This window comes from Lissotriton helveticus, chromosome 10 (genome assembly GCF_964261635.1).
Source record: "Lissotriton helveticus chromosome 10, aLisHel1.1, whole genome shotgun sequence".
NCBI classification, from domain to species: Eukaryota; Metazoa; Chordata; class Amphibia; order Caudata; family Salamandridae; genus Lissotriton; species Lissotriton helveticus.
Window position 1 is genome coordinate 714,725,453 of NC_136071.1, and position 12,401 is coordinate 714,737,853.

At 47.6% G+C, this 12,401-nt stretch overlaps 1 protein-coding gene across 2 annotated transcripts in view; it reads right to left on the bottom strand.

The window, feature by feature from the left end:
- Positions 1–12,401, bottom strand: part of LMBR1 (limb development membrane protein 1) — an 824,544-nt gene that overhangs the window by 672,675 nt on the left and 139,468 nt on the right. For both annotated transcript variants that reach the window (XM_078663261.1, XM_078663260.1), the window contains exon 2: positions 645–717. In XM_078663261.1, coding sequence (XP_078519387.1) covers positions 645–717 — 73 coding nt within the window. The remainder of the gene's footprint in view (positions 1–644; positions 718–12,401) is intronic.

The window sequence follows — 12,401 nt, forward strand, 5'->3', positions numbered from 1 at the left end:
CAGTCTGCCTCCTTTGGACACCGTACAAAGTACATGGTAAAATGTTTTGGGGAGATTGGAGAGGAGGCATAAGGGGACACAATGGGGGTTCTGAAGGCACCACAGTAAAGATGTAGGGGGTTGGGAGCTACAGTAGATGTACAGTAGCAGTAGAACATTGCAACATTGAGGTGGTTGCTTCAGGGTTGTGGGATCCACTAGATGGCGGAAGGGTTTACAAGCTCTCCTGTAACTGCTTTATTGTATCACATTGGCATGAAACTCAATAAAAGTATTGCAAAAAAACTAAATCATTGCAGGCTTGCAAAGGCCATACCTACAGACTTTGCTGATATGTGTTCATCAAACAAAACAAAGAAGCAATTAGGGCAGACTGCATGTCAGTCATTAGGTCCATAACAAGGAAGGTGTAGGTGTGGCAGACAGCAATTTTTAGTATCAACTATGTTTCAGAGTACTAGTGTATGACAAATGGAACAGTGCAGATTATTTTTCGCATTACAGAGCCACACATGAAGAAAACATTAAGCTTCACACAACAGCTACAAATGCACACACAGCAGGCATTTTGCTCATGGCACTAGTTTGGAACACAACAAAAACAAGCTCTGATTACAACTAATTACAATTGAAACTTTACTTGCCTGCTTTCCTTCTGTATCTTGTGATAATGAAGTATGACACAATGTACAGGACAGCAAAGAGAAGAAAACATATCTGAAAGAAAATATAAAAGTAACACATAAAAATGTGGAACAGCGATTAACCAGGCAATTCTAATGCCAACAAATAGGCAAGAAGTCCAAACATTAAAACTGAGGTAGCAAAGCATGTGCAACTATATTATGCCCCCCCCCAAAAAAAAGAAGGTTGTGTGTTATGCAATATATATCCATATAAAAGGATATAAAAGGCTTGTAAACTCTAAATAAAGAGTAAAGGCGCAATAAAGTGTTAACATTTTAGCTGATCCCTTGGTGAGAAAATGCAATTCACTGTAATTCTCTGTTCATTTACCCCCTCACATCAGTGGAGGGCCTTTTCCCTCCTTCCACCCCCTCTCTCAGTCTCCAGGGGCGGCCTACACACTAAACACTGAGCAATACTCAGCACAGGCCCGCATATCACCTAGGGGACACTAGTGAGCTGGTTGGTACTCGCCGAATATTTCACCATTGGGTACACGAAAGGCAAGACACCAGAAATACCATCCCCAGGTTCTCAGATGCAGGAGGAGTTGCTTGCAGCCTCCCAAGCGCTCTCATTAAGCTGCATCCTGCCAACTAATATGGACCCTATTCCAGACAAACTGGATCTAATCCTACAGGAAATTCGAGACTCACGGAAGTCTACAGAGCACCTAATCGGATACCTTACTACAGGCCTCACCCTCCTTAAGGCTGATCATGAAAAGCTCACCAACACAGTAAAAAGCAACAAACAGACTCCGTCAGACTTATTGCCTCAACACAAGGAACACTCAGATCGCATATCACAAATGTAGCAGCAACTGGCAAGTCTAGTCGATAGGCAGAAGATGCTGAGAGCAGGGTAAGACGAAACAAAGTCAGCATAATAGGCCTACCAGAGCGTGCAAAAGGCCCAAACGCCACACTTTTTGTGGAACAATGGCTCCGCAATAAGATAGCCCTGGAGGGATTGTTGGGCTTCTTTTTTGTAGAGAGTGCACCGGATCCCTACTGGTAACCCTACACCGGGTGCGCCCCCCCTCCGTCCAATGGTAGCTCGTATCATGAACTATAGGGAACGTGATATCCTACTTCAAAAAGCAAGAGAGAAAGCACCTATACAGTATGAAAACCATTGAATCTCTCTCTACCCAGATTACACTGTCCTGGTCCAAAAACAAAGAACTTCCTATCGGCCTCTTAAAAAGAAGCTTCAAGCCTGGATCTTAAATATGCTTTACTGTTTCCGGACCACCTGAAAATGATCTATGAACAAAAGTCACACTTTGATAGCCCAGAGGTGGTAAATGACTGGCTGGAAATCACCCTCCTCTCCAAATCGCTGGAGAGACTGGACCAGACAAGTCGCCGAGACCCGAAAAAAACAACAGGACAAAGAACTCGCTGAGATCGATAGACTCATAGACCTACTGCCAAAAGCCCCTCACTGGAGCAGGCGCTGCATGGGCAGGATTCAGCATTGGGAGCGGAAGCTGCCATTCGAGACTCTAACCCTCCTTCATCGCCGGAACAGTTGGATGAAAACATTATGCACTCTGACTCTGAAAGTAATAAGATCTTGTTTCCCTCGATCTCTCCACAAACAGTGTAAGATTTATTCGGCTAATGGCATCCCGAGGCTGGACGACTCTCCGAGACTACCGTCATGTGGATACAACATAGGGGAGAAAGACATTACTTATGTATCTACCTCCCCCCCCCCTCCCCAGTCTCCTTTCAACATTATTCAAATTAATGGTCCCGTTATGCGTGTAGCTCCGCCCTAGATGATGTATTATGCAACACATAGGTATCACCCTCCCCCCGCCCTGCAGCAAATGCATTTAAAAACCAAATGGAAGTTCAGATTGTTTTATAGAACCTTTGGACCAGCATAGTTTATGCGATAGTCCGAGTAGTGGGAGTTACAGTTGTTGTTTTTTGTTGGGTATCTGGCTCACCTCTTTTTATACGACCCCGGGGTTGACGTACTAAAAAACAAACCAACACATGGCCGGGAAATATACTGTAATTACTTGGAATGTCAGGGGGGTGGGATCTGTGTATAAAGGCCACAGGATTCATGCGCAATTGAATAGACAAAATGTGCAGATCGCCTTGATCCAGGAATCCCATCTCACTGACTCCGAGGTAGTTAAACTCCGCAAAAAATGGAGAGGCCAAATATTTACTACATCATACTCTGCATTCCCGGTCCTGTTTGTGTCCATCGAACAGTGCACAGACACTCATGGCAGATACATGCTTGTTCCTTGTTGGACGGTATACATATAGTTACTGGCAGCATATATGCCCCAAATTATGAACAAAACAAATTCCTCATGAATCTAAATGCGGTGTTGGCAGACTGGGTGAGCTTCCCATGGGTACTGGGTGGGGACTATAATTCCATACTGGATGCCCATTTAGATCGTTCTCACCTCCTCTCCGAGGGGCCGCCTCAATCAAACAAGCGGAATCCTTACAGACCTGGGCGGAAGGCTGGACACTAAAAGATGTATGGAGGTTACAAAATCCTAACCACCGTGAATACTCATTTTACTCCCCACCACACCAGTTACATATCAGACTTGACAGAATATTTTGCTCCCTACTCATTACACCCCAAGTCTCACATGCTACATATTTGGGGAAAACCCGGTCTGATCACAATCCGCTCGAGATCACCCTAGCTTGGGGAAGAATTCCTATCCCTATCCACACATGGAGGCTGTGGTTGCAGATGCTGGAAGACGCAGTCTTCCGTGACACACTAGGGTCGACTATCACAAACTACTTCACTGAGAATACCAACTCTGCCTCATCCAACCTTATAGAGTGGGATGCATTCAAGACAGTTATCAGAGTTACTGCCATCTGTGCCACGGTGGGGGCCCGGCACGAGGTTCACAAAAACCTAACAGCCCTACCGCTTACCCACAGATTACAAAATCCTAAGTAAAATCCTTGCCTGTAGTCTTCTCCCTTACCTCCCAAAATTATTTCACATTGACCAGTGCGGCTTTGTCCCTTGTCATAGTACGTCCCTGAACATCAGACGCCTGCACTAGGTCATGGAAGCCGCCCTGGAGATCTCTCACGGTGCTGGATGCATCTCTCTTAACCTGCCGCAAGCCTTCAATACTTTAAATTGGAAATACATGGCAGCGGCCATGAATACATTTGGCATCCCACCAGGATACATGGGTTGGGTTAAGTTATTATATACGGCTCCAACAGCCCGGGTACGTACTGGCTCTCACATTTCCCATTCCTACCCATTGGTAAGAGGTACGCGATAGGGCTGTCACCTGTTGCCACTGCTGTTTGTACTAGCTCTAGAGCCCCTTACCATCAAGCTCCGGAAGGAGGCGGAGAACAAAGGGATCAGGATATAAGATACGCCACATGTAGTAGCGGCATATGCCGACAATCTTATTATATATATCAATGACCTGGCAACGTACTTACAATCTATACAGAGTATATTTCAGCAATTTGAATGCATTTCAGGGTTGGCTATCAATGAAAGAAATCACATGCTTTCTTTGCTCACTGCAGGGAGGATATGGAGACCGTCAAATTCAGGGAGTTCACCCTAGCAATCACCGCACAAAAGTTTAAATACCTCGGCATACAAATCTATAGGACGACCCCCCACCTAAACGACCACCCCCCCCCCCAAAGTTCTTATAGAAGGTAATCTTCTCAAAGCGATCAGAGCGCTACGTGCCCGGGTCTCCTTTTGGACATCCCTACCCCTGATGGGCAGAATAGCCATCTCCAAGATGGTGGTTCTCCCACAACTGTTATACTTCTTCACGAATCTTCCGGTCCTTGTCCTCGGCTCTATTTTCCGGACTATAGGCACCCTTCTATCAGACCTTATATGGGGAAGAGACGCAGAAGAGAGAGCTTGGCCAAAATGCACCTGTGGCTAGACGAGGGAGGGCTGGGAGTACCAGCATTCCGCGCATACTGCTTAGCTAGCTAACTACAATGGCTATCATATTGGCTAGCAGGCCGAAACCTACATGAATAATAATAATAATAATGATAGTAATAATAAAAGACATTTATGAGGCGCGCAGCTACTTCAACTGAGGTGTACTGGCGCTAAAGTGTATAACATTGTAGCCATGCTAGCAGAGAACCAGTCTCTACGGCTGAACAGCCAGGTCTTCAAGGTCTTTCTGAATTCCTGTTCAGAGTGAATCACACGAAGTTGGAGGGGTAGGTCATTCCAGCATTTAGAGGTTCCCACCTCGAAAGTTCTGGCCCCAATTCTCGCCTCAGCAAATCGGGGGATCAAAAGGTAGCATTCGGAATTGGTCCTCAGTGATCTATTCTGCAGGTAGGCGCGACGTCTCATCCTCAGATACGTAGGGCCTCTTCCCTGGTAGGCCCAGAAAGCAAATGTGAGGGCCTTAAATTTAACTCTCTTGGCCACATGGAGCCAATGGAGTTGTCTGAGGTGGGGGGAGATATGGTGGACCTTGTGGACCAGCCTAGCTGCCGCATTTTGCACTATCTGCAGCTTACGGATCAAGCCGCTGGGCAGAGTCAAATAGAGTCCATTGGCGTAATCAAGATGGGCGGTGACAAACACATGCACCACAGATTAATGAGCTGTCTCTGGCAAGAAGTTGATACATTTTCTAATAATTTTCATCTTACCAAAGCAGACCGCAGAAATGTGCTGGATATGTGCGGAAAGGGATGGGTCATTGTCCCAACGGACACCAAGATTCTTGACCGAGTCCTTAGGGATGGGAGCCGTTCCCAGTTCTACCGGCCACCGCAAGGCCACTGGGGGAGAGACTGTTTGGTTAAAAAACAAACCCTCAGTCTTGTCAGCATTGAGCTTTAAAAAATTGCTGCTCATCCAGACGTAAATATTTTTAAGGCACTCTCTAAAAGAGTCAAAAATGGATACAGGCGCTTCACTAAAGGAAAACATCAGTTGGGTGTCATCCGCGTAGGATATCACCTTGATTCATGTGCTAGTGATGAGTTCCGCCAATGGTGCCAGATAGATATTAAACAGAAGTGGACTCAGGCTGAGCCCTTTGGCACCCCCATCTTAGAGGCTTGGCCTCGGAGGAGAAAGGGTGGGGAAAGACATGTTGGTCTCGGCCATGAAGGTCAGACGTGATCCAGTCCAGCGCCATCCCACTGATGCCAATTTGCTTAAGACAATCAAGCACGATGGAATGGGACACCATGTCAAACTCTGCTGACAGGTCAATTAGTACCAACATGTCGGAGTGCCTTAGAAGGTGCGCCGGGGTAGGTACATTCTTCCATACGATCTGGGAATGTCCAAACATCCGTCCATACTGGGAAAGAATTGTCTCCAAACTTACGGAGGTGGGTGGGAAAGATATCACCAGCTTTCCAAGACTCAGCTTATTAAATATATGGGAGGTCACTGACCTAACTCAAACCGAACGCTTGTGGGCCTCACTGGGATTCACTCTTGCTAAGAGAAACATTGCTCAGACTTGGGGAACTGGGGAACTGCCAACTTATCGGAGGTGGGCAAATGACATGGACAGTGCAATGATTGCAGAAAAAGCGGTATTTAAAAGTAGGGACTGTCCCAAAAAATGGGATCACAAATGGGCCAAATTAAATTTATCTAGAGGTGGTCTGTGTCTCTCCCCTGTGGAAGAATTACAGAGAGCGAGAGTGGGCATCGACCTTGAGTCAACCTAATGCCATATGATAAATGTGCTCAACCTGTATTGTTTTGCTTATTCATGACTGTATTACTGTCCCAGGCCAATGCTATAATGCCTCGTGTTCAACTCACTGTATTGTCACACAGTTTAATAAAAAGATTTAATAAAAAAGAAAAAGAAAAAGTACCACCAACACGGTCGCCGCACTCCCAGCGAATGGCATCAGCCATCTCAATCAAGGCAGATTCGGTACTGTAATGAGGACGAAAGCCAGACTGAGAATCATGCAGAAGCCCATTAGTTTCAATAAAGGCCGCCAACTGCTGATGCGCTAATTTCTCTAAGATTTTCACAGAGGCCGAGAGAAAAGAAATGGGCCCTGAAATTGCTAGGAGTTCTGGGTCAGCAATTGGTTCTTTCAATATGGGGAGGAGAAATGCATGTTTCCAGGCAGATGGAAAAACTCCTAGCCTGAGTGAGGAATTCCCAATGGCATTCTGCAAGCACGCTGTAAAGTTTAGCTGGCCAGGGCTAACTAGGTGACCCAGATTTGCATTTCTGCAATTCGACCAGGGAGGCCTCAACAGGAATCCTAGCGAACTCAGAAAATACAGATTCGTTCTGGCTATGGTCACAGATTGATTCCACCCCCCTAGGGTGATGATCTACAGGGAGCCAGGCATAGAACTGTGACATTTTCTGCTCAAAGAAATTCGAGGGATTGTTGCACATCTCCACAGAAGGAACCACAGGGTGCTGATGAGCCGAGGGGTTGGTGAAAGATTTCACCACCTTCAAAACTTCCCTGGAGGAATTCCTAGCACTGGAAATCTAGTCTGCAAGGAAATCTCTTCTCTTAATAATGAGAAGTTTACGGTATTCTTTTAGAGCCGTTCTATACCCAATTTTAATCCTCCGTAGCGTATGATTTTCTCCACTTATGCATGAAATACACTACACGTTACAAACCCTGGGACGGGGCACTTTACGCACCCTACTGCTACCTGGGACTATAATCCCCCCCCAACATCCCCCCGCTGCTTCAAGTAGAACTTCTATATTGGAAACGAACCTTACAATACACCAGACGGAACCTTCCATACGCAACCAATACTCCCATACTCAGAATACCCACTGCAACAGGAATAGTCACCAGACGTAGTATCTCCCACTGGACCAAAGAAGGGGTATCCACAGTGGGAGCGTTGTACATTGACGGAACGCTAGCGGACCATGAAAACTTTGCTAATAGTCAAGGAGTTTCTCGCTCCCTATTCATACTACACGCTACCATCACTCGATACATTAAAAAGTACTGGTCCCCGGATGGGAGCGAACCTCCTACACATGAATTAGTATTAGCAGTATATCTAATGGGGGAGGGACGACACCTCATCAGATGGCTATACAGGGGAGTGAGGGCACATGCAGGGACATCCCCTCAAGGTTCTATGAAGAAATGGGCCAGAGATATAGGTAGAGACCTAACTGACAAAGAATGGTCTTCTCTCCTGGAGTTCCCCAAAAGAGTGTCTTGCAATGCCAAATTCAAACTTATACAATATATGATCCTACACAGGGAATACCTTACTCCACATTGCCTTGCCCTAGATGCCGGATGCGGACATAAAGCACGTTATGGGATTGCCCACGATTTGGCAGGTTTGGGCATGTGGTTGGACAGGTAGTGAGAGACACTACGGGTACCTCTGGATGGAACACAGCAGAGAGCTGCTTGCTTGGTCTACGCCGCTCCCCGAAAACACAGAAAGTACAACGCCGCTTTGCAGATATGGCCATCCTCATAGCGAAACGCGCCATCACAATGAGATGGAAATCAGCCCTGCCCCGTACGCTAGACGCTTGGCATAAAGAAGTGGTCCGCTGGGGTAGAGCAGAGAGTGCCGCCATCAGGAGGGAGGAACTCTGAGGGATGCGTAAAACACCCATATCCCTGTAATGGGATCAGATGTTAGAATCACTCAAGGCCGTTGACCCCTTTATGCCCCCGATACACAAAACACATCACCCCCTCTGCCGAACGGTAGCATAGATATCCCACACAAGTTTTTTCTGAGTACTAGTCTACTCATTTTGAAAGTTATTGCTAATATATTATACTTTCTCCATACATTATTTCTGCACATGATAGGTATTACCCTGGGCCAAATCACATGATCAATAGGTGAGCCAGTCAAGTGGGTGGAGGGTGGGTAGTTAGGCGAAGTAAATGTTTTTTTTTTTACTATTCAAATTGTTTCTTCCTTCGGAAGAGCGCAACTGTAACAGCTAAAGCCAACGGTAGATCTTACAAAGTTACTGTACAATACGAGAAGGTGCGGATGAACCTGTGCTACTTATATTTATTTGAAAAGTTTTATATATCGCTGGCTAGACCCGGAGGTATCAGAGCCCTTTACATGAGGAAAAAGCATTGTTTCAGAACATGGTTACAAAGTTCCATCAGGTACTGGAGCATAGTTACATGAGTTACATGAGTACAAAAACATCTCTAAACGACTTCTGGAGTTAAACTGCGAGCATGCATTTCACCAAAGAAAAGCAAGTGACCAGCAAACTGTTACATTCACAGATATTGCTGAAATGCCAAATTTGGTGTAATTCCATTCAGCAGTTTGGGCTGTAGTCTTTTTCAAATAGAGAAAAATCCCCATAGACATAACATGGGGGAAACACGTTTTGAGACCCCCTTCTTGGACCCCCACTTGACGGATCATCCCGAAACTTTCAACACAGCGGCTGAACCAAAAGGGGGAAGTTTTGTGAAGATTCGTAAAGCGGCACCAATCTTACTGGCAAAACAAACAAGCATTGGCATAGCTAATAGGTCTCGCTTTTGGGACCATATAAGTGTTTAGCCATGCAGCACATTATCCGGGGTGTGGTGCTGTGCTGCCAGGGATTGAAGAGCTATACAAGTACTACACAGTGGCTCATGCAGTCTGAAATAAAAAAGACACAGAAACTGGTCTATTTTTTTGCCCTATATTGTAGTCTTTAAGTTTACTGGCAAAAACTCTAACTGATTTCTCAATAATGACCGACTCTAAAATCCTTTCAGGTAATCTCTAGCAGCAATGCAGCCTTTTTAAAAGTTCCCCTCATCTTTAATTTCCCTAAAAGTATTTGTGGTTTTCAGATGCTGGATTGGTGGAAAGAGAGCGTGTCAAAGGATGACTCCTTTAAAAAGCCTGACTTGCGGCCATCACCAGCACACATTCCTGGTGGAGAGGGGACAGCAGACTGAATGGCTAGAGGTACTTCACACCTGGGTCATCGGTGTCACGCGACAGCATCGGGCCCCTTGCAGAAAGTGACGAGGGGCCCGGATTCTCCCATATATCATAGTGCATAATTAGTAAAAAAATAAAATAAAATAAAAAACATAAGTGGAAGGGCTCTCGTCAAGAGTCCACTGCAGCTTGCACCACACATTGCCCGTGCCATGCTGCCAATGACAGTAACAACACAACTACTAACCGTCACATACCTACAAGTGTGAGAATTTATTTTAGGGTCCCTGATTTACCTCACACCTCTATGTTCCAACACACTACACTTCCTACCTCCTCATTTCCACCGTTGCAGGTTATGTTTTATCCCTCCCGCCTTAAATGTAAATGTAAATGTAAATGTATTTCGATTTATATAGCGCACGTTTCACCCAGGGGTCTCAAGGCGCTTGCTTAGGGAACCCGTCCTGGTATTGCCCTGTGAGAGATACCCCGGCAGGATATTCACAAGGTGAAAGCCAGGCATCCCGCCGCGAGGGGCCGTAGTGGAGATTAAGCAAGCTATTGCCCAGAGTCGCAGAGTGTGACCCCGTGAGTCGAGTAGGCACCGGAGCGAGAATTGTCGAGTCCGTGGAATTTTTGAGCCCGAGACCCGCCGAGGCGGGGAATCGAACCCTGGTCCACGGCTGATCTCAGCTTCCGGGTCTGCCGCCTCTAACCACTGAGCCACACTTCTCCAAAGTGGCATGCCAGGCAGTAGTCAGTGTGGCAGCAGGGTGCTACTCAAACCAGTTCCACAAAAGGAATATCTAGTGTCAGTAAACGCTAGCAATTCCACGCGCTTTACTAAACTGCCAACCCCACATCTTGACGGACCCTGCAAGGCAGTCACTGGCCTGGCTTGAACTCCAGGAACTTGGGTAGCAGCCAATTTGAGTGCCTAGCTGCCAGTCATCAACAGACTGACGCTGTAAGGACGCTCCGGGGGAGATCGTTCTAGTGGCACTCAGCCGCCCATTCTCGTTCCTTATCCTTAGTCTTTACTCTTTCCCTTCCAGTTCAGACATTAGGAAGCAACATTCACCTAACCTGGTCTGGCTGGTTGGACGAAGGCTATCACTTTCCGCTCCATGACTGACCGACCAGGCACACCTCTAGCCCAGCCCACCCAGCTCCAAACTGGGCTGCACCTATCGGCTGCCTGTAGACTGTTTGGACAGAAGAATGTGTTGACTCCAAAGCCAATCAGCATTTAGAAATTCTGTGCAGTGCATTGGGGTTGGCTGAGGTGACCTGATGCTCCAATCCTAGATTGCCTTACACAAATAAGCAGTACCGCCCTCACTCAGACGGCTCCCTTGAACATGTTTAGCTGTGGCATTGGTTGTTGTGCGTCGTGAAAGTGTTAGCATTGTGGACAAATGATATACGTTAAAATTTAACAACGGGCGAAGGTCTTCAGGCTGAATTTTCGGACAGGTCGTCTAAAAAGCAGGCAGCTGGTCCCATTAAGTGGCGAGGAAGGAAGAGACCTTGTTGTTCCATATCACTATCAGCCCGTGTATGCCAGTATGCCTTGCAGTGCTGCTTATCCATGCCTGGATACAATGGAGTGACCCACATACTTTTTACTAGCTCAGCATGATTTATAACTGCAGGATGGATTTTTAAGAAGCACCACCATGCTGAATATATGCGGCTTCCCCATAACAAGGAACGCTTATGGATTCCAAAATTAGGAATTGAAGGAAAGCACCTGTTATCTCCTCTTGCGCTCTACCTGCATTCACCAGGGTCAGAGCCGCTGGGTCTGCAGCCTCGTCTGGGCGCTGTGCTGGGTTGCCATAGCTGCAGCGGAGAGAAAACGTGCCAGAGGAACCTTTAAGAGAGCTAACACCGACTTGTCACTGATGGTCGTCTGGGTCTCACCAGTCTGTGTACTCTGATCATGGAGGTGGTCGGAGACTTTGAGTACAGCAGAAAGGATTTCATAGGTCATGGAACCTTTGCTGTTGTCTTCAAAGGTCGCCATATGAAGGTACTGCACTGTGTTGGTCTGTTTGGCAATTGAGGGTCCTAATGTACGGGTTTGTTGTGGAATATGCGAGGGACGGGCATGCTGAGGGATATTTGAAATAATAAAAAACGCAAGTGGTGACGCGAGTGGTGCTGTGCACGTCGCGCGCACTTGTGCGCGTAATAGCAAGCTGGTGGCCGGCAAGATGGTACTTTTGAAGCGGTGGGCAAGCCGGCGGCGTAGATGGCCGCCAGCTAGAGAGGCTCTCAACATCAGCCTGGCCCAGCGGCGATTTTCCCCATAAGCTGCGAGGTAGCCTGCACCACTTCCAACGGCACGGACAGCAGAGGTCGCACTGACTCTGCAGAGCCGATCACAACGCTCCAGCTCCAACTTGATACGGAGTAACACCGAGCGACGAGAGGACCGGGCCTGCTGGCGCTGCTGCATCGAGCACCGGGCGGGCCCGCACAGCACCCCGCGAGGGCCCGCCAAGGTCGAGAGCTGCATCGGAGAGGCCCCAGGTGAGTCGGGCGGCACACTGTGGATCCCCCTCCCCCCCGGTTGCGGGCGCCCGTGGTCTGCGCTTGGGCCGGCTGCCCTGCCCCCGTAGGTACAGCGAGATAACACCTGGCGCCGTGGGGATAGGGCCCACGCGCCGATGTCATTAGGGGCTGGGGCGCCGGCCTGGGGTGGCGTGCGGGCCCGGCAGGGAGGGTTGGTGCTTCCGCATGCTGCCCCTTACTGCGCCATCGCC